This window comes from Balaenoptera physalus (assembly GCF_965194825.1).
Source record: "Balaenoptera physalus genome assembly, chromosome: 7".
Classification (NCBI taxonomy): Eukaryota; Metazoa; Chordata; class Mammalia; order Artiodactyla; family Balaenopteridae; genus Balaenoptera; species Balaenoptera physalus.
This window is the reverse complement of record NC_138886.1, coordinates 2,000,397-2,023,439: the sequence shown is the minus strand read 5'-3', so window position 1 is coordinate 2,023,439 and position 23,043 is coordinate 2,000,397. Positions and strand designations below refer to the sequence as shown.

Here is a 23,043-nt window from a genome sequence, read left to right as displayed (position 1 = left end):
GATATGTGATTTGGAAATTATTTTTTCCAGACCTGACTTGTCTTTTTATTCTCTTAACTGTGTCACAGAGCAGAAGTTACTCATTTTGATCAAGTCCAGCTTTTGAATTTTTTCTTTTATGGATATGGCTTTTGGTTTTGTATCTAAGAAATCTTTGCCTAATCCAAGGCCATAAAAGTTGTATTCTGTTTCCTTCTAAATGTTTTATAGTTTTAGCTGCTATATTTTTGTCTATGACCCATTTCAGTTAATTTTTGTACATGGAACGAAGTTCGTTATTTTGTGTACAGATTGCCAATTGTTCCAGCAGATTTGTTGAAAAGACTGCTTTCTCCACTGAATTGCCCTTGCACTTTGTCAGAAATGAATTGACCACCTGTGTGTATGTGTCTGTTCTGGACTCTATTCTGCTCCGTTGATTGGTTTATCTTAATGAAGTTCACCTGGTCTTGATTATGCTAACTTTCTAATAGGACAGAACTTAAAATTATGTAGTCCTTTGAATTTATTTATATTTTTCAAAGTTATTTCGACTGCTATAAGTCCTTTGCATTCCCATATGGATTTTAGAATTCAGCTAGTCAATTTCTCCAAAAACCTTGCTGGGATTTTGATTGGAATTATTAATATATTGAATCTGTAAGTTAATTTGGGGAGGTTTGACATCTTAACAATATTAAGTCTCCTGATCCACGATCACGGTAGTACTCACCATTTTAAAAGACTTCCTTAGTGTCTCTCAGCAATATTTTGTAGTTTTCCCCGCACATGTTTTGCACATTTTTTGGTCAGAATTTTCTGACAAAGTATTTCATATTTTTTATACTATTGTGAATGGGTTGTTTTATTAATTTCCATTTCTGATTGTTGGTTGTTAGTATAGAAAATAACAATTGATTTTTGTATATTGACCTTGTATCCTGTGGTTTTGCTAAACTCACCAACTGACTTATTAGTTCTAGTAGCTTTTTTATAGATTCCATCAGATTTGCTACATAGATGAACATGTAGATGGGGATAAAGACAGATCTGCTTTTTCCTCTCCAATCTGGATGCATTTCTTTTTCTTTCTTTTTTTTTTAAAGCAGGTCTATAGGGGTAAAGTGGACATATAATAAACTGCACATTTATTTAAAGTGCAGAATTTAGTAACTTTTGGTATGTATACACCTGCAAAACCATCGCTACAGTCACAAAAATTAATATAGCTATTATTACCCCCAAAGAGTCCTGTGCTCATTTGCAATCCCTCCCTGGCACGCTTACCTACCCACCTCCATCCCCAGGCAACCACTGTTCTGTTTTCTAGCACTATAGATTAATTTGCATTTTCTAGAATTATATAGAAATGGAATCCTCCATTAAATACTTGCTTTTACCTGGATTATTTCCACCCAGCTTAATTTGTTTTAAACTATGACTAAAAGCTTAACTGATGTAACTCTCTCTCAGACACACACAACGGGACAGAACAGACTCTCTCAAGTATGACAAAAACTTCTTATGCACTTAAAAATCTTGTCCATTTGTTAAATCAAACACAAATTGGACATATCAAATTCCCTTAAACATTTAAAATATAGGACACATAGAGTTTATAAAAAATGATACAATGTAACCAAATTCATTGTAAACTTGTATAAGCACATGTTTTTGTTTTGTTTTGTTTTGGTTTGTTTTTTAAAATTTATTTATTTTATTTATTTATTTTTGGCCGCATTGGGTCTTCGTTGCTGTGCACGGGCTTTCTCTAGTTGCGGTGAGCGGAGGCTACTCTTCATTGCGGTGCGCGGGCTTCTCATTGCGGTGGCTTCTCTTGTTGCAGAGCACAGGCTCTAGGTGCGCGGGCTTCAGTAGTTGTAGCACGTGGGCTCAGTAGTTGTGGCTCGCAGGCTCTAGAGCGCAGGCTCAGTAGTTGTGGCGCACGGGCTTAGTTGCTCCACGGCATGTGGGATCTTCCCGGACCAGGGTTTGAACCCGTGTTGCCTGCATTGGCAGGCGGATTCTTAACCACTGCGCCACCAGGGAAGTCCTGTTTTGTTTTGTTTTTAATTTTTATTTTTTTATTGACATATAGTTGATTTACAGTGTTGTGTTAGTTTCAGGTGTACAACAAAGTGATTCAGTTATACATATATATATTCTTTTTCAGATTCTTTTCCCTTATAGGTTATTATATAATATTGAGTATAGTTCTCTGTGCTATACAGTCGGTCCTTGTTACTTATGTATTTTATATATAGTAGTGTGTATACGTTAATCCCAAACTCCTAATTTATCCCTCTCCCACCCCTTTCCCCTATGTCTGTTTGTGTGTCTATTTCTGTTCATTTGTATAATTTTTTTTTAACATTCCACATATAAGTGATATCATGTGATATTTGTCTTTTTCTGTTTGCCTCACTTCACTCAGTATGATAATCTCTAGGTCCATCCATGTTGGTGCAAATGGCATTATTTCATTCTTTTATGGCTGAGTGATATTCCATTGTATATAAGTACCACATCTTCTTTATCCATTCATCTGTCGATGGACATTTAGGTTGCTTCCGTGTCTTGCCTATTATAGATAGAAGCACATGTTTTTGGATACATCCCTGAGTTTATACATCCCTGGGTTTTCACATTTTCATACCCAGTCAGAGGAAACTGAGGTATATGCCCTTACCAAATGAAATTCTTTGGTAAATGTTTCTGGACTGCACCCAGATGTACATAGTTTTCTTAGTCCAACACTCGGGAGCCCCTCGTATTTGTGATCAACGAGATTCTGGCTGCTGGGACATCAGACTTGGGCCTCCGAGACCCAGCGTTGCAGTGGCTATGGGGTGGGGGGTTCTTTATCAAGGGTGGAGCTTGTTAAACCCACAGCCTTCAGCTAAGATTTTACTAACGCATATGATACAGCTTCCTTCAAACGTGCATGTCCCCCGGAAGTGTAGCGTCCCTGCAGTGGTCTCCCAGGCCTTACTGTTTTTGCTGCGTGGAACTCTGGGGTGAGCCCCTACAGCATCAGGGCTTCGGGTGTTTATGCGGGTTGGAATCTCCTCGGCGAGCTTTGTCTCTCACGGTCCTTCCGTGCCTCGTCTCCCACCCTGCTGGTCCGTTCATGGCCACGGTCCATCGCACCCGCTCCTTTGGAGCGTACGAGTGGTCCTGGCCCCCCGGGGGCCTGCCAACAAGCAGGGGCACCCAGACAGGTGCCCAGGGGCTGCAGGGCGAGGCTCAATGGGATTATGCTTCCAGGAGAGGTTCAATCACCCACCTTCCCCGTGAGCGCATAAGAGGGAGAGGGCTTCCGGCTGGAGCCGACAGGAGGCTGTTCCTGGCCAGTGCCCAATTCTGGTCTCAACAAGGTGATTTGGGGACCAGGTAAACTAGCCCCAAGTGACCTAGGCTTCCTCTCCACAGAATTCTGGGGAAAGAGCACCAAGTTCTGGCTTTGCCTCATCCTGCTCTTCGCTGTACTTCTGGGCTTCTATAGGTAAGGAGGATGGTAACAGCCCTGGGGCCCTATGGCAGGTGAGGATTTATGACTTACGTGACTTAACCTACTTACGACTTACTTACGTTAACTGAATGAGACCAGCTAGATTTTTCCCCCTGTGACAGTGATCCCAGAGAAGCCGTGAATGACATTGTAATTCCCATCTTGCAGATACACCTTGCCTCATGTCACAACACTTGACAGGGGCAGGGCTGAGATGCAGGTTCCCAGTCAGCACTTGGCTCTGCTCTGGGGTGATTAACAGGTGGTTTTGGTTTGTTTGTTTGTTTGTTTTATTTTTTTGGCTTGCGGGATCTTAGTTCCCCGACCAGGGATCGAACCCACATCCTAGGCAGTGAAAGCGGAGTCCTAACTCCCGGACCGCCAGGGAATTCCCACCAGGTGTTAATATAACTGTAGGTGACAGGTTCACCTGGGGGTGAGTGTAAACATGACTGAGGTTTGGAGGGCTTCAAAAGGCAGCGATTTATAGCCTTTTAGAAATGTCAATTACGTCATCATATGGGATTCACATCATACTTTAAATACATTTATTGGGAACAGATGACATGTTTTTACTGCATTTTATTACTCTTGTTTATGTTTTAAAACAAACTTGGTAGCTGTAGACATTCCCTTAAAAGAATCTAGTCGATACTTTTTCAGTTCTTATTCCACAAGAGGGTGAAATTGCCCCTAGACTCAACTTTGCAATGGGTGCTGAATGTTTATATAATACTGCAGAGAGCAGACGCATACTTATTTAGTTGTTAGCTGTAGAGCTATACACATTTTCACTGATGACTTTTGCAAAGAAATTTGTTAGCAAGAGCTTCCATTTATTGGGTGTTTATTCTGTGCTAGGCACAGCTCGGGGAGCGGGGGGAGCTGGAAAGGCTGCAGCTCCCTTTCTGCTCTGACTTAACTAGGGAGCTGCTGATCGTGTGAGCCTCATAGGGAGCTGCTGATCGTGTGAGCCTCATAGGGAGCTGCTGATCGTGTGAGCCTCATAGGGAGCTGCTGATCGTGTGAGCCTCAGCACCCCTCTGGTCCCTCAGCGTTCAGCTTTTAGTGCTCTGTGTGGCAGGGCTGTTGTAAAACAGAAAGGAGGCATGGCTCTCGACTTTAGAGTGTACGCAGATCACTCAGAGAACCTGTTAAAAACAGATTTCTCCACACACACACACACACACACACACACACACACACACACCTCCCAGCTGCTCAGGGCTGGATTCAGGGAGTCTGGAATTGCATCTAAAAATAACTCCTTGGATGATTCTGAGGCAGGGGTCCCAGATCCACAGAGAGGAAGGCCGTGAACACTTACAAGCTATTAGGTATGGGGAGGTTGGGTTAAAATAGGGTGTCTGGTGGTGGGGCCAGCAGGGCACCGCCTGGGGGGTCTGCCTGTGCACCCCATTCTCTCCTCCCACCCGAGTGAGATGTCCCACTGGCTCTGCTCTGCTCGGGCCCCACGTCTATTTTCCCAGGAGCCAGAGAACAAAAAGTCAGAAAGCTGTGTTGAAGTCTCAGCCTCAAAACACAGCCCGTCTGCTCTCCTCTGCCACGTGAGGACTGAGCTCCGCACTCCTTTTTGTCCCCCAGCAACGTTTTCAGCCTGATCTCCACTTGGCAGAGAGAAGAGTCTCAAAGGTAATGCACGGGTCTTTGGAGTCAAGGTGGTTCCTTCTAGAAAGACCTAGAACAGAAATAAAAGTACGAGGATGTGTTGACTTGGAGGTCGTTATAACCAAAGAGGCACTCAGTTCCCGGCTGATTCCAAGTTCCTCTCTCTACCACGTTTTCTCAAACCCTAAAAAAGAACAGAGGCGGAATCCTCATTGCTGTTGGAAAGGACACGTGTACAGGCTGAGGACTGGGGACGAATAGTGACCGGTGTTGATTCCCTGTGGCCCACCCGTGATGGGGTGCCCCCCGACCCCATTAGCACCCAGATAGGTAAAGTCTCATTTTCCTCCCAGAGCTAATTCCTCTGGGGTCATCAATCTCCGGCTGACTGAGAACAGATAAGGTGAGAGCTCCTAACCAGTGCCGGTCATGAGCCCGCAAGGCAGGACCTCAGAACCAAGTCCGGTCCAGCTCCCTCCTCTGTTCAGCACTTGGGGGCCCAGCAAATGCTTGCTGGACAGAAGGGTGGATGAGCTGACGGGACTTCACTCCCTCAGCAGCCCTGAGGTCCACCACCTGCAGGGCCAACAGGAGAGTCTGCCATTTAGGTAATGACTTTCACCTCCTTTCATCCACAAAAGTTGCCATTCCTGAGCCTCGCCCAGAAGCGAACATTTGCTGGGTTTTCAGGCGCCACGAAGCTTCTTCGGTGGTGCGGATCAGGATTGGTGCGGGAAGGCAGGGCTGGGGGAGAGGTAGCGGCTGGGGAGGGGGCGGGGCTGGGGAGAGGTAGCGGCTGGGGAGGGGGCGGGGCTGGGGAGAGGGAGGGGCTGGGGAGGGGGCGGGGCTGGGGAGAGGGAGGGGCTGGGGAGGGGGCAGGGCTGGTGGGGAGGGCGGGGCTGGAGAGAGGGCGGGGCTGGAGAGAGGGAGAGGCTGGCAGGGAGGGCAGGGCTGGTGGAAGTGGATTCGAACCTAGCCTTTGCCTGGTTAGCCCCCTCTCCTCTTAAGGGGGCACTTTCTTAGCAAGATGCTACTTTTGAAGGAATGGCTGAGAACCTTTCCTCTCTGCAGCCAGGATACACACAGCGTGGTTCTGCAGCGGATGCAGCTGGAGAAAAAGGAGTCCAGGTAGGGCGGGAGCTGGGCTCCCAGGGGTGAGGGGGGCATTGTCAGAGCTTCCTGTGGGATTCCAGGGCCAACCTGGGCAGCCATGGCTCCCGCTCCTTCCCCCCAGAGCGGGGCTCTCCCCAGGCCAGTTTGTCACCATCGGGCGTGGAATCCCTTTGGGCAGAGCTGAGTGGCACCAAACTCCCAGACAGGGTCAGCGTGTCCAAGGTTTCTTTGCCCTGCTTCTCGCCCCTGGTCCTCTCACCTGGCCACACGGCCCAAGCTTTGCAGCCATGGGGAGCTTTCCTTAGTAGGGGCTGTGGCGTGATGGCCCTCGGGGGGTCCTGGCCGGTCTGGCACGGCAGTGCTTTTCCCAGCACCCTGTCCCCAGCTCTAAGCACTCTGTTTTCCTCCCTCAGTGAACGTGACTGTCACCTGGACACCTGCAGGATACCTGAAGTACCCAGGTATCGGAGATCTCATCTTTGGGCTGTTTCTGTGCCTAGTTCCAAGCAAGTCACCACGTGTCTCCCTCCTCCATACTCCTCCCTCACCCCCCACCCCCCGCACCTCACAGAGCCTGATTTGTGAGATTTGTCACGGGGGAAGAAGCAAGGGAAGTGGGGAAGGAGGGTAATAAGGGGCAAAAAAGAACGGGAGCAGGCGTTAGATGATGGGAGTCACAGGTGAGTTCCATGTGCCCTCGGGTCTCATGGCTGCCCCAGCCCAGCTGTCTTACATGGGGTAGACTTAGTCACAGTTTCTCAGCCCTCAGCTCTGTTGAAAACTGACAGTGTGGCAGGGAGGGAGGGCATGGGGGGCAAACGAGGCAGCACGGAAGGAGTGGGGCGGGGGGTGAGGAGGCTCCAGGCGGAACACACGGGGTGGACGGGGTGGGTGCGGGCCAGCCCTGGGCTTCCCAGCCCTGAACAAAGCAGGACACGAAGACCTTAGTCGTGATGAGTTAGACCCCAGGAAGGACTTACAGTGCCCAAGGAGAGAAGAAAGAGACATGGGTGGGTCTCTAACCTCAGCAGTATCGTAGAACAGTTAGGGAAGATCCTCCTTTCCTTTCCTCATATCTCAGCCCCATCAGTTTATCCCTGGGGAAGTGCGTGGCCTCCCCAGGGCCGGCTGGGCGCAGCTGGATGAAGGAAGGAAGGAAGGGAGGAAGGAAGTCCCTGTGGCTGAATGCCACCTCCTGGCAGGGCTGGCACCCTGAACCGGCAGGAGGCCCCTCGCAGCCATGGGCATCTATGATGCCTTTTCTCACATGCGCGTCTTGCCCGCAGGTTGGTTTACCCCAAGGCCCAGCTCCTCAAGCCCACGTGAGTAGACGAGTTCCTGCCATGGCTGCAGCCAGTGGTTCCCTGCCACCACGTACCTCATGTTTCCTCTTCACTTGCTCCTCTCCCTGGTTCAGTCTTTCTTTCGCCTTTTTCCTTTTCTTTCTTTCTTTCCGTGCTATAGGAGGCTGGGTTCGTTTTTAATGGGTTTGGTACAAGTTGAAGGAGCGATGGAAGAGGCCTCTAATTCTCGGTCATTAGGAGCTGTGTGGAGGTCCATACCAGGCACAGAACCTTCTCTTGTTTCTTCTTGGGGAAGGATGGCAGGGGTCTGGGCTGGGTTATCCCTGAGGTCTTTCCATGGGTGTAAATATCTGAGGAACGATGTTTCCAAACTCACCTCCACACGCAAGCGCCTGTCTCCAAATCCAAGTCTCCTTAGCCTGTGCCTGTACCTCCTGCTTCCACTGCCAGAGAGAGTGCTGGCAGCCCTTTTCTGAGGCACTAGACCCCAGAGCTTCGGGGCAGGAAGTCTCCCAGAGACCACTTTGATCAGCCCTCATTTTATGAGCAGGGAAACTGAGGCTCAGAGAAGTGAAGGAAGTTGCCTGAGGCCCTACGGCTGGTGAGGGGCAGGTCGGGATGCAAGCTGGGTGGTTTCTGTCATGTCATGCCACATCCCTGCCAGGAGAGCTGAAAATGCTCGCTGTCATTGCTGAAACCCATGCCCATCCCTCCTTGAGTTTCTAGAGCTGCCAGCCACGGGTGGCCATGAACACTAGAAGCAGGACTGCTCTAGAATGAGATGTGCTGTAGGTGTGAAGTGCACAGTGGACTTCAAACACTTAGTACTCGAAAAATGTACTAGGAGTTTGGGATTAACATGTATACACTACTATATATGAAATAGGTAAACAACAAGGACCCGGTGTATAGCACAGGGAACTATACTCAATATCTTGTAATAACCTATATGGGAAAAGAACCTGAAAAAGAATACATACATGTGTAACTGAATCACTTTGCTGTACACTTGAAACTAACACAACATTGTAAATTAGCTATACTTCAATAAAAATATCAGTTACTTATTGAAATGATAATATTTTGGATATATTGGGTTAAAAAAAGTATTGATATATCAAATGACCTGTAATTTTACCTGGTTCCTTTTACTTTTCTGTGGCTCCTAGACCATTTCTAGTTACGTATGTTTCTGTGGGCCAGCACAGATCTGGAGGGACAAGTTGGCATGAGCTTTTTTGGTGGATCCTGGTGGTGTGATGAACGAGTGAATGAACACTCGTGAAATAAGAGTAGGGGGAGAGGTGAGAGGCGTCTGTGCCGCTGGAAGATGGAGAAGGGGCAGAGAACGCAGGGCCCCTGAGAGAGGCGGGGCCTTGAAACTCAGCTTTGTCCCTGAAAGAGAACTCGCGATGTGTCTACTCACAGCAAGCGTGTGGGTTTTCCCCACCAAGTGATTCTGACACTCCCCGCAGTTAGCACAGACCCCCACAGGGGGAGGGCTCAGCCCCAGGGCCCCTACTTCACACACCTGTCACAAGGCCAGGTTGTCACCCGTGCTTCCGACCGACGGGCTGTAAATCATTTCTCACCACCCTCTCCTTGGGTTTGATGATTTGCTGGAATGCTCCCAGAACTCAAGAAAACAGTTTACTTAACTAGATTCTTGGCTTGTTGTAAAGGATGCAGGTCAGGGACAGTCAGATGAAGAGGTAAATAGGGCCAGGAATGGGGGAGGGGGCGAGGCTTCCATGCCCTCCCCGGGAACATCTCCCTCCCAGCACCTCTATGTTCTCACCAACCCGGAAGCCCTCCGAACCCCACAGTTTAGGGACTTTTATGGAGGCTTCATCACGCTGGCATGATGGAGTATTAACTCAATCTCCAGCCCCTCTCCCTTCCCTGGAGGATGGGATACGAGGCTGAAAGTTCCAAGTTTCTAATCCTGGCTTGGTCTTTCTGGTGACCAGCCCCCATCCTGAACTACCCACGAGCCCACCCAGAGTCACCTCATTAGAATAAAAGACACCTCCTACGACCCCAGAAATCCCAAGGGTCTTAGAAGCTCTGTGTCAGGTAAGGGGAGGGGAGGGAGTGGCAAATATATATTTCTTATTATGGCCAAGGACCCACGTGGTGGGAGAGGGCTTAGTGCTTGCCCTCACTGAGACTCTTCTCCTCCTGGAAACAGGGCTAGGAGGCCTCATAGAAGGAGTGTCCTATGGGAGCCAGCACGTGGCTGGTACTCAGGAGCTACTCTAAGCTAGGGCAGTGAAGGGATGGGAGTGTTGAGTCTCGGTGCTGAGCTTATGGTGCCAAGAGCCCTGGGTTGGGAGTCTGGAGTCCTGTCTGCTCCCAGCTCTGTGGCTCACAGACTGTGCAACTTTGGACAAATCCTTCTCCGTGGCCCACATCCCCATGCCCTGCTCTCACACACTGTGACTCATCTCCCCAGGAGAGTGGACGTGCTGGTCATGACTCCCTGGTTTGCGCCCATCATCTGGGATGGGACCTTTGACTCTGCCATCTTGGATGCACAGTTCAGAAACATCACCGTTGGGCTGACCGTGTTTGCCATCAAAAAGTAAGTGAAGAATGCTCGCCCAGGGGAAACCAGGAATCCGGCCCGAGCTGCAGGGGGAGGGGGGCCCTCCTCTCTCGGTGTCTCTCTTTTCCAGGACAAGGTACTCAGCTCACAGGGCGGGTGGGGGTGTGGAGGCACGTGTGGCTTTGGGTGTAGGTGAACTTGGTGGGATCTTCAGGGCATCACTGGGCAGACCGCTGCTCAAAACAGCAGCCCCACACCTGAGAGTCATCTGTTCCCGAGGTCACTGTGTCAGCCTTTCAGAGATGGGCAGCTGACATTCACCACTTCCACGTACCAGCCGTTGTGCCAGGGGCTTAACTGCACCACAGCTCATACATGTGTACTCCGTTACCCCAGTCTATTACCCAGGGAGGCCAACTGTTTGCAAATATTTTCTCCCATCCTGTAGGTTGCCTTCTCATTTTGTTGATTTTTTTTTTTTTTTTTGCTGTGCAGAAGCTTTTCAGTTTGCTGTAGTCTCACTTGTTTATTTTTTGTTGCTTGTGCTTTGGTGGCATATCCAATAAATCATTGCAAAGATCAATGTGCAGGAGCTTTCCCCCTGTTTTCTACTAGGAATTTTATGGTTTCAGGTCTTACATGTAAGTCTTCAATCCATTTCAAGTTAATTTTTCTGAGTAGTGTAAGATAGGGGTCTATTGTCATTCTTTTGCACGTGAATATTCTATTTTCCCAGCACCGTTTATTGAAAAGACTGTCTTTTCTCCATTGAGTATTCTTAGCTCCCTTGTCAAATACTACTTGACTGTATATGCACGAATTTACTCCTGGGCTCTCAGTTCTGTTCCATTGGTCTATGTGTCTATTTTTTTTGCCAGTACCATTACTGTTTTGATTAACTGTGGTTTTGTAATATAATCTGGATGTGTGATGCCTCCATCTTTGTTCTTTTTTTTCAGAATTACTTTGGCTATTCAGGGTCTCTTGTGTCCAAATGTATTTTAGGATTGTTTTTTTTCCTTTCTTTCTATTTCTGTTAAAAATACCATTGAAATCTTGATAGGGATTGCATTGAATCTATAGATGACTTTGGGTAGAATGGACCTTTTAGCAATATTAAATCTTCCAATCCACGAACACAGGATATCTTTCCATTCATTTGTGTCTTCTTCAGTTCCTTTCATCAGTGCCTTATAGTTTTCAGTATATGAATCTTTCACCTCTTTAGTTAGGTTAATTCCTAAGTATTTTATTGTTTTTCATGCAATTGTAAGTGGGATTATTTTCTTAACTTTTTTTTTTGGATAGTTTGTTGTTAGTGTATAGAAATGCTATTGATTTTTTTTCATGAAGATTTTTTATTAATTCTTGTAGTCATTGCTTTTTTAAAAACAATTAATTAATTTATTTTTGGCTGCGTTGGGTCTTCATTGCTGCGCACCGGCTTTCTCTAGTTGCGGTGAGCAGGGGCTACTCTTTGTTGTGGTGCACGGGCTTCTCATTGCAGTATCCTTTCTTGTTGCGGATCACGGGCTCTAGGCGCACCGGCTTCAGTGGTTGCAGCACGTGGGCTCAGTAGTTGTGGCATGTGGGCTCTAGAGCGCAGGCTCAGTGGTTGTGGCACACGGGCTTAGTTGCTCCATGGCATGTGGGATCTTCCCAGACCAGGGATCAAACCCATGTCCCCTGCATTGGCAGGCAGATTCTTAACCACTGCACCACCAGAGAAGTCCCAGCTATTGATTTTTTTATGTTGATTCTGTGTCCTGCAACTTTACTGAATCTGTTGATTAGATATAAGTTTTATGGTGTAGTCTTTAGGATTTTCTATATATAAAATCATGTCATCTACAAACAGACAATTTTACTTCTTCCTTTCAGATGCCTTTTACTTCTTTTTCTTGCCTGATTACTCTGACTAGGACTTTCAGTACTATGTTGAACAAGAGTCATAAAAGTAGGCACCCTTGGGAATTCCCTGGCAGCCCAGTGGTTAGGACTTGGCCCTTTCACTGCCGGGGCATGGGTTCAATCCCTGGTCGGGGAACTAAGATCCTGCAAGCTGTGCGGTGCAACCAAAAAAAAAAAAAAAAGTGGGCACCCTTGTCCTGTTCCCAGTCTAAGAGGAAAAGCTTTCAACCCTTAACTGTTGAGTATGATATTAGTTGTGGGCTTGTTATACATGGCTTTAATATGTTGAAGTACATTCTTTCTATACCCAATTTGTTGAGAGTTTTTTTTTTATCATGAATGGATGTTGAATTTTGTCAAATGTTTTTTCTGCATCTATTGAGATGATTTTATGATTTTTATCCTTCATTCTGTGAATGTGCTGTATCACATTTATTGATTTGTGTATGTTGAGCCATCCTTGCATCCCAAGGATAATCCCACTTGATCATGGTGTGTCATCCTTTTAATGTGCTTTCGAATTTGGTTTGCTTGTATTTTGTTGAGAATTTTTGCATCTGAATTCACCAAAGATATTGGCCTGTAGTTTTCTTTTCTTGTAGTGTCCTTATTTGGCTTTAATATCAGGATAATGCTGGCCTAGTAAAATGAGTTTGGGAGTGATCCCTTTTCTTCAGTTTTTTGAAAGACTTTGAGAAATATTGGCATTAATTCTTCTTTAAACATTTGGTAAAATTCACCAGTGAAACCATCTGGTCCTGGGCTTTTTTTTTATGGGAGATTTCTGGGTCAATCTCCTTACTCATTTTTGGTCTGTTCAGATTTTCTGTTTCTTCATGATTCAATCTGAGTAGGTTATGTGTTTCTAGGCACTTATCCACTTCTTCTAGGTTGTCCAATTTGTTGATGTATGGTAGTTCATAGCAGTTTCTTATAATCCTTTGTATTTCTGTGCTATCAGTTGTAATGTTTCCTCTTTCATTTATAATTTTATGTATTTACGTCCTCTCTCTTTTTCCTTGGTTAGTCTAGCTAAAAGTTGGTCTATTTTGTTTATCTTTTCAAAGAACCAATCCTTACTTTCTTTTTTATTGTTTTCCTGTTCTCGATTTCATTTATTTCTGATCTACTGTTTATTTTATTTTTTCCTTTTTTTGAATTTTATTTTATTTATTTTTTATACAGCAGGTTCTTATTAGTTCTCTATTTTATACATATTAGTGTATATATGTCAGTCCCAATCTCCCAGTTCATCCCACCCCCACCCCCCACCCCGCTTTCCCCCCTTGGTGTCCATACGTTTGTTCTCTACATCTGTGTCTCTATTTCTGCCTTGCAAACCGGTTCATCTGTACCATGTTTCTAGATTCCACATATATGCATCAATATACGATATTTGTTTTTCTCTTTCTGACTTACTTCACTCTGTATGATGGTCTCTAGGTCCATCCACGTCTCTACAAATGACCCAGTTTTGTTCCCCTTTATGGCTGAGTAATATTCCATTGTATATACATACCACATCTTCTTTATCCATTCGTCTGTCGATGGGCATTTAGGTTTCTTCCATGACCTGGCTATTGTAAATAGTGCTGCAATGAACACTGGGGTGCATGTGTCTTTTTGAATTATGGTTTTCTCTGGGTATATGTCCAGTAGTGGGATTGCTGGGTCATATAGTAATTCTATTTTTAGTTTTTTAAGGACCCTCCACACTGTTCTCCAAAGTGGCTGAGGGAATGTAAATCATTCCCTCTAACGTTTATTATTTCTTTCCTTCTGCTAACTTTAGACTTAATTTGTTCTTCTGTTTCTTTTTCCTTGAGGTTTAAAGTTAGGTTGTTTATTTGAGATGTTTCCCTTTTTTTTAAAAAAATGCATTTTTCACTATAAACTTCTCTCTTAGAACTGTTTTTGCTGCATCACCTAAGTTTTGGTATGTTGTGATTTTATTTTCTCAAGATATTTTTTCATTTCTCTTTTGATTTCTTCTTTGATCCATTGGTTGTTCAGGAGCATGTAGTTTAATTTTCATGTATTTGTGACATTTCCAGCTTTCCTCTGTTACCGATTTCTAGTTTCATACTATGTGGTCAGAAAAGATGCTTGGTATGCTTTCAATATTTTAAGTTTGCTAAGACTTTTTTTTGTGGCCTAACAAATGTTCCATATGCACTTGAGAAGAATGTGTATTCTGCTGTAGTTGGATGGAATATTCTGTATATGTATGTTAGGTACATTTGGATCTGTAGTGTTGTTCAGATCTGCTGTTTCCTTAAGAGCCTCTGTCTGGATGATCTATCCAATTTTGAAAGTGAGATATTAAAGTCCCCAACTAATATTGTATTGCTCCTTATTTCTCTTTCTAGTTCTGTTAGTATGTGCTCTATATGTTTAGGTGCTCCAATGTTAGGTGCATAAGTGCTTACAATTGTTATATCTTCTTGACGGATTGACCCTTTTATCATTATATAATGACGTTGTTTGTGTCTTTTGATCATTTTTTAGCTTAAAGTCTATTTTTCTGATACAAGTATAGCTACCCCTGCTCTCTTTTGGTTACCATGTGTTTGAAATATCTTCTTTCCATCCCTTCACTATCTATCTATGTGTGTCTTTAAAGCTAAAATGAGTCTCTGTCTTATAGGCAGCATATTGTTGGATCTTATTTTTTTATTTTTAAGTTTTAAATCCATTCAGCCATTCTATGTCTTTTGACTGGAAAATTTAATCCTTTTCTGTTTAAAATAGGTTAAAGCAATTATTGATAGGTAAGGACTTACTTTTGCCATTTTGTTCATTGTTTTCTAACTGTTTTGTTCCTTACCTTTTATCTTGCTCTCTTCTTTTGTGACTCAATGAATTTTTGTGGTGGTGACTTTGACTCTTTTATCATATATTTTATGTATCTACTACAGGTTTTTCTTTTGTCGTTATTATGAGACTTACATAAAATATATTTATAACAACCTATTTTAAGCTGATAATGACTTAACTTCGATAGCATACGTAAATTTTATATTTTTACTTCTCCCTTCTCACGTTTTAGGTTATTGATGTTACAGTTTACATATTTTATATTGTGTATATATTAAAATACATTGTAGTTATGTTTTTAAAATATGTTTGTTTTTCAACTTTTCAACTAGAATTGTAAGTGAATTACACACCAGAATCTGACTTTATATATTTACTATTATCAGTGAATTTTACACATATATGAATATGTTTTTATGATATCAACTAACATCCTTTTCTTTCTTGCTTGAAGATTGGAATGCCCTTTACCATTTCTTTTAAGGCAGGTCTAGTGGTGATAAACTCCCTCAGCTTTTGTTTGTTTGGGAAGGTATTTATCTCTCCTTCATTCCTGAAGGAGAGTTTTGCTGGGTGTAGTATTCTTGGTTGACAGCCTTTTCTTTCAATTTTTTGACTATATCATCCCACTCTCTCCTGGCCTGCAAAGTTTCTTTTAAGAAATCTACCTATAGTCTTATGGGGGTTCCCTGGTATGTGATGACTCACTTTTCTCTTGCTGTTTTCAAAATCTTCTCTTCATCTTCGACTTTTTACAATTTAATTATAGTGTGTCTCAGTGTAGTCCTTTTCAGGTTCAACCTTTTTGGTGTCCTTTGGGGCTCATGAATCTGGATGTCCATGTCTCTCGTTTGGGAAGTTTTCAACCATTATTACTTTAAATATATTTTCTGTCCCTTTTTCTTTCTCTTCTTCTGGGATTCCCATAATGAATGTATTATTTCTTTTTATGGTATGTCGTAAGTCCCATAGGCTTCAACAATAAATATATGATTGTACTTGCTTTATCACTGATCTATTTATCTGTCCATTCTTTTGTCCATCCATCAGTCCATTTTGATATACGTGAAAGTAAATTTCAGACATCAGCACCACTGCCCCCCAGTACTTCTCTGTACATTAACTAGAGTTAACTAGAGTTCAATATGTGTTTACAGTTTTTCTTTTTTCTAGGTAAAATGTACATATGATGAGGTGCACAAATTTTAGTTGTTTTTTAATTGTAAGGCAGTGAACAAAATAGTTAAAGGCCCTGCTTTTGTGGAGATATATTCTAGTGGAAAAAGACAAGAGTAAGTGAAACACAAATACAAAATATGTCAGATGGTGATATGAGCTTTAAAAAATAATTAAGTTTGGGCAAGGGGATAGAGAGCGATTTGTTTTCATATTTATTTGTTTACATATTTATTTGCTCTTTTTTTTATTGAGTTATAATTTGCACATGGTCAAATGTACACGTTCAAGTGCACAGCCTGCTGGAGTTCTACATTTGGATGCATCCGTGTATGTACCAGCTGGAAGAGGTATAAGGCATGTCCGGTTCTGGGCATTAGTCAGAGGACGGAATGCTACTATAGGGGTGAGCATTATTGCAGGGAATGGATTCCAGGCAGAAAAAAATGCAAAGGTCTGGAGGAGTACGCATGGCATGTGTCAGGAATATCTAGGAGCTGGCCTGCCCAGGACAGAGGATGGAGGACAGAGAAGATGTAGACAAGGTCAAAGCATATCTTGTAGGGCCCAGTAGACCACTATAGGATCTTTTTGTTTTTTAAGTTTATTTTTAAAAATTTATTTATTTATTTATTTATTTATTTTTGGCTGAGTTGGGTCTTCATTGCTGTGCATGGGCTTCTCATTGCAGCGGCTTCTCTTGTTGCGGAGCATGGGCTCTAGGCACGCGGGCTTCAGTAGTTGTGGCGTGCGGGCTTCAGTAGGTGTGGCACACGGGCTTCAGTCGTTGTGACTTGCAAGCTCTAGAGTGCAGGCTCAGTAGTTGCAGCACACGGGCTTAGTTGCTCTGCAGCACGTGGGGTCTTCCTAGACCAGGGATCGAACCCCTTTTCCCCTGCATTAGCCGGCGGATTCTTAACCACCAGGGAAGTCCCACTGTAGGATCTTGAATTGCTTTGTTTTTTTGTTAAGACAAGAAGCCATTTATTTTATGCATAGTAGTTTGTACCTTTTAGTCCCCTACCTCAGTCTTGCCCCTCCTCCACTAGTATCCCCACTGGTAACCACTAGTTTGTTCTCTATATCTCTGAGTCTGTTTCTGTTTTGTTATATTCATTTGTTTTATTTATATTGTACACCACAGGGAATATAGCCAATATTTTATAATAACTTTAAATGGAATATAATCTATAAAAATTTTGAATGACTATGATGTACACCTGCAACTAATATAGTATTGTAAATCAACTATACCTCAGTTAAAAAAAAAAAGACGAGAAGCCATTGGAGGGTCCTGAGCTGGGAGGTATCCATCATTTGGATACTATCTATCATTTGAATTTTTGCCAAACTTGTGGATTAATAAAATATTGTATGGTTGAGAGTATTTGCTCAACACCAAGCAATCTGAATCTCTCCTCTTACTATCCAGTCAGGGTACATTGTCTTTAGCTAGTAGAATGTCTATGTTTTTTTTTTTGTTTTGTTTTGTTTTTTTTAATGTCTGAAACATTTATATTAACATATTTCCATACATATTTCCATACAAATACAAATATAAGATTTTTAGAAATTTCATGTAATGTCTGAAACATTTATATTAACATATTTCCATACATATTTCCATACAAATACAAATATAAGATTTTTAGGAATTTCATGTAATGTCTGAAACATTTATATTAACATATTTCCATACATATTTCCATACAAATACAAATATAAGATTTTTAGGAATTTCATGTAATGTCTGAAACATTTATATTAACATATTTCCATACAAATAACCCAATGAAAGTTTAGTATTAGTTGTTTTGTTTGTTTTTTTATACTGCAGGTTCTTATTAGGCATCAATTTTATACATATCAGTGTATACATGTCAATCCCAATCGCCCAATTCAGCACACCACCATCCCCACCTCACCGCAGTTTTCCCCCCTTGGTGTCCATATGTCCATTCTCTACATCTGTGTCTCAACTTCTGCCCTGCAAACTGCCTCATCTGTACCATTTTTCTAGGTTCCACATACATGCATTAATATATGATATTTGTTTTTCTCTTTCTGACTTACTTCACTCTGTATGACAGTCTCTAGATCCATCCACATCTCAACAAATGACTCAATTTCGTTCCTTTTTATGGCTGAGTAATATTCCATTGTATATATGTACCACATCTTCTTTATCCATTCGTCTGTTGATGGGCATTTAGGTTGCTTCCATGACCTGGCTATTGTAAATAGTGCTGCAATGAACATTCGGGTGCATGTGTCTTTTTGAATTACGGTTTTCTCTGGGTATATGCCCAGTAGTGGGATTGCTGGGTCATATGGTAATTCTATTTTTAGTTTTTTAAGGAACCTCCATATTGTTCTCCAGAGTGGCTGTATCAATTTACATTCCCACCAACAGTGCAAGAGGGTTCCCTTTTCTCCACACCCTCTCCAGCATTTGTTGTTTGTAGATTTTCTGATGATCCTCATTCTAACAGGAGTGAGGTGATACCTCATTGTAGTTTTGATTTGCATTTCTCTAATAATTAGTGATGTTGAGCAGCTTTTCATGTGCTTCGTGGCCGTCTGTATGTCTTCTTTGGAGAAATGTCTATTTAGGTCTTCTGCCCATTTTTGGATTGGGGTGTTTGTTTCTTTGATATTGAGCTGAATGAGCTGTTTATATATTTTGGAGATTAATCCTTTGTCCGTTGATTCATTTGCAAATATTTTCTCCCATTCTGAGGGTTGTCTTTTCGTCTTGTTTATGGTTTCCTTTGCTGTGCAAAAGCTTTGAAGTTTCATTAGGTCCCACTTGTTTATTTTTGTTTTTATTTCCATTACTCTAGGAGGTGGATCAAAAAAGATCTTGCTGTGATTTATGTCAAAGAGTGTTCTTCCTATGTTTTCCTCTAAGAGTTTTATAGTGTCCAGTCTTATATTTAGGTCTCTAATCCATTTTGAGTTTATTTTTGTGTATGGTGTTAGGGAGTATTCTAATTTCATTCTTTTACATGTAGCTGTCCAGTTTTCCCAGCACCACTTATTGAAGAGACTGTCTTTTCTCCATTGTATATCTTTGCCTCCTTTGTCATAGATTAGTTGACCATAGGTGTGTGGGTTAATCTCTGGGCTTTCTATCTTGTTCCATTGATCTATGTTTCTGTTTTTGTGCCAGTACCATATTGTCTTGATTACTGTAGCTTTGTAGTATAGTCGGAAGTCAGGGAGTCTGATTCCTCCAGCTCCATTTTTTTGCCTCAAGACTGCTTTGGCTATTCGGGGTCTTTTGTGTCTCCATACAAATTTTAAGATGATTTGTTCTAGCTCCGTAAAAAATGCCGTTGGTAATTTGATAGGGATTGCATTGAATCTGTAGATTGCTTTGGGTAGTATACTCATTTTCACAATGTTGATTCTTCCAATCCAAGAACATGGTATATCTCTCCATCTGTTGGTATCATCTTTAATTTCTTTCATCAGTGTCTTATAGTTTTCTGCATACAGGTCTTTTGTCTCCCTAGGTAGGTTTATTCCTAGGTATTTTATTCTTTTTGTTGCAATGGTAAATGGGAGTGTTTCCATAATTTCTCTTTCAGATTTTTCATCATTAGTGTATAGGAATGCAAGAGATTTCTGTGCATTAATTTTGTATCCTGCAACTTTACCATATTCATTAATTAGCTCTAGCAGTTTTCTGGTGGCAGTTTTAGGATTCTCTATGTATAGTATCATGTCATCCGCAAACAGTGACAGTTTTACTTCCTCTTTTCCAATTTGTATTCCTTTTATTTCTTTTTCTTCTCTGATTGCCGTGGCTAGGACTTCCAGAACTATGTTGAATAATAGTGGTGAGAGTGGACATCCTTGTCTCGTTCCTGATCTTAGAGGAAATGCTTTCAGTTTTTCACCATTGAGAATGATGTTTGCTGTGGGTTTGTCATATATGGCCTTTATTATGTTGAGGTAGGTTCCCTCTATGCCCACTTTCTGGAGAGTTTTTATCATAAATGGGTGTTGAATTTTGTCAAAAGCTTTTTCTGCATCTATTGAGATGATCATATGGTTTTTATTCTTCAGTTTGTTAATATGGTGTATCACATTGATTGATTTGCGTATATTGAAGAATCCTTGCATCCCTGGGATAAATCCCACTTGATCGTGGTGTATGATCCTTTTAATGTGTTGTTGGATTCTGTTTGCTAGTATTTTGTTGAGGATTTTTGCATCTATATTCATCAGTGATATTGGTCTGTAATTTTCTTTTTTTGTAGTGTCTTTGTCTGGTTTTGGTATCAGGGTGATGGTGGCCTCATAGAATGAGTTTGGGAGTGTTCCTTCCTCTGCAATTTTTTGGAAGAGTTTGAGAAGGATGGGTGTTAGCTCTTCTCTAAATGTTTGATAGAATTCACCTTTGAAGCCATCTGGTCCTGGACTTTTGTTTGTTGGAAGATTTTTAATCGCAGTTTCAATTTCATTACTTGTGATTGGTCTGTTCATATTTTCTGTTTCTTCCTGATTCAGTCTTGGAAGGTTATACCTTTCTAAGAATTTGTCCATTTCTTCCAGGTTGTCCATTTTATTGGCATAAAGTTGCTTATAGTAGTCTCTTAGGATGTTTTGTATTTCTGCAGTGTCTGTTGTAACTTCTCCTTTTTCATTTCTGATTTTATTGATTTGAGTCCTCTCCCTCTTTTTCTTGATGAGTCTGGCTAATGGCTTATCAATTTTGTTTATCTTCTCAAAGAACCAATTTTTAGTTTTATTGATCTTTGCTATTGTTTTCTTTGTTTCTATCTCATTTATTTCTGCTCTGATCTTTATGATTTCTTTCCTTCTGCTAACTTTGGGTTTTGTTTGTTCTTCTTTCTCTAGTTTCTTTAGGTGTAAGGTTAGATTGTTTACTTGAGATTTTTCTTGTTTCTTTAGGTAAGCTTGTATAGCTATAAACTTCCCTCTTAGAACCGCTTTTGCTGCATCCCATAGGTTTTGGGTCGTCGTGTTTTCATTGTCATTTGTCTCTAGGTATTTTTTTATTTCCTCTTTGATTTCTTCAGTGATCTTTTGGTTATTTAGTAACGTATTGTTTAGCCTCCATGTGTTTGTCTTTTTTACGTTTTTTTCCCTGTAATTCATTTCTAATCTCATAGCGTTGTGGTCAGAAAAGATGCTTGGTATGATTTCAATTTTCTTAAATTTACTGAGGCTTGATTTGTGACCCAAGATGTGATCTATCCTGGAGAATGTTCCGTGCGCACTTGAGAAGAATGTGTAATCTGCTGTTTTTGGATGGAATGTCCTATATGTATCAATTAAATCTATCTGGTCTATTGTGTCATTTAAAGCTTCTGTTTCCTTATTTATTTTCATTTTGGATGATCTGTCCATTGGTGTAAGTGAAGTGTTAAAGTCCCCCATTATTATTGTGTTACTGTCGATTTCCTCTTTTATAGCTGTTAGCAGTTGCCTTATGTATTGAGGTGCTCCTATGTTGGGTGCATATATATTTATAATTGTTATATCTTCTTCTTGGATTGATCCCTGGATCATTATGTAGTGTCCTTCCTTGTCTCTTGTAACATTCTTTATTTTAAAGTCTATTTTATCTGATATGAGTATAGCTACTCCAGCTTTCTTTTGATTTCCATTTGCATGGAATATCTTTTTCCATCCCCTAACTTTCAGTCTGTATGTGTCCCTAGGTCTAAAGTGGGTCTCTTGTAGACAGCATATATATGGGTCCTGTTTTTGTATCCATTCAGCCAGTCTATGTCTTTTGGTTGGGGCATTTAATCCATTCACGTTTAAGGTAATTATCGATATGTATGTTCCTATGACCATTTTCTTAATTGTTTTGGGTTTGTTTTTTGTAGGTCCTTTTCTTCTCTTGTGTTTCCCACTTAGAGAAGTTCCTTTAGCATTTGTTGTAGAGCTGGTTTGGTGGTGCTGAATTCTCTTAGCTTTTGCTTGTCTGTAAAGCTTTTGATTTCTCCATCAAATCTAAATGAGATCCTTGCCGGGTAGAGTAATCTTGGTTGTAGGTTCTTCCCTTTCATCACTTTAAGTATATCATGCCACTCCCTTCTGGCTTGCAGAGTTTCTGCTGAGAAATCAGCTGTTAACCTTATGGGAGTTCCCTTGTATGTTATTTGTCGTTTTTCCCTTGCTGCTTTCAATAATTTTTCTTTGTCTTTAATTTTTGCCACTTTGATTACTATGTGTCTCGGCGTGTTTCTCCTTGGGTTTATTCTGTATGGGACTCTGTGCGCTTCCTGGACTTGGGTGGCTATCTCCTTTCCCATGTTAGGGAAGTTTTCGACTATAATCTCTTCAAATATTTTCTCTGGTCCTTTCTCTCTCTCTTCTCCTTCTGGGACCCCTATAATGCGAATGTTGTTGCGTTTAATGTTGTCCCAGAGGTCTCTTAGGCTGTCTTCATTTCTTTTCATTCTTTTTTCTTTAGTCTGTTCCGCAGCAGTGAATTCCACCATTCTGTCTTCCAGGTCACTTATCCGTTCTTCTGCCTCAGTTATTCTGCTATTGATTCCTTCTAGTGTAGTTTTCATTTCAGTTATTGTATTGGTCATCTCTGTTTGTTTGTTCTTTAATTCTTCTAGGTCTTTGTTAATCATTTCTTGCATCTTCTCAATCTTTGCCTCCATTCTTATTCCGAGGTCCTGGATCATCTTCACTATCATTATTCTGAATTCTTTCTCTGGAAGGTTGCCTATCTCCCTTCATTTAGTTGTTTTTCTGGGGTTTTTTCTTGTTCCTTCATCTGGTATATAGCCCTCTGCCTTTTCATCTTCTCTATCTTTCTGTAACTGTGTCTATGGTTTTTATTTTTATTTTTTTGATTTCTAATTGTGGTAAAATGCACATAACATAAAATTTACCATCTAACCTATTTTTAAGTATACAGTTCAGTAGTGTTACGTAGTCAAGTTGTTGTGCAACCGTCACCACTGTCCCTCTCCAGAACTGTTCTCATCTTGCAAAACTGAAACTTTATGCCTATTAAACACTAACTCCCCATTCCCCCTCCCCCGATCTCTGGCAAC

At 41.9% G+C, this 23,043-nt stretch overlaps 1 protein-coding gene across 5 annotated transcripts in view; it reads left to right on the top strand.

Moving 5' to 3' along the window:
* ABO (ABO, alpha 1-3-N-acetylgalactosaminyltransferase and alpha 1-3-galactosyltransferase) overlaps positions 1 to 23,043 on the top strand; it is a 36,867-nt gene that overhangs the window by 10,132 nt on the left and 3,692 nt on the right. The window contains exons 2-7 of one of the 5 annotated variants that reach the window (XM_082470617.1): positions 3,412 to 3,484; positions 5,096 to 5,143; positions 6,191 to 6,247; positions 6,646 to 6,693; positions 7,519 to 7,554; positions 9,992 to 10,120. The exons of 1 other annotated variant lie outside the window; for it this stretch is intronic. In XM_082470617.1, coding sequence (XP_082326743.1) covers positions 3,412 to 3,484; positions 5,096 to 5,143; positions 6,191 to 6,247; positions 6,646 to 6,693; positions 7,519 to 7,554; positions 9,992 to 10,120 — 391 coding nt within the window. Of the gene's footprint in view, positions 1 to 3,411; positions 3,523 to 5,095; positions 5,144 to 6,190; positions 6,248 to 6,645; positions 6,694 to 7,518; positions 7,555 to 9,991; positions 10,121 to 23,043 lie in introns of all 5 variants that reach the window. 3 more of the 5 variants (XM_082470619.1, XM_082470616.1, XM_082470618.1) reach the window with 3 other exon arrangements.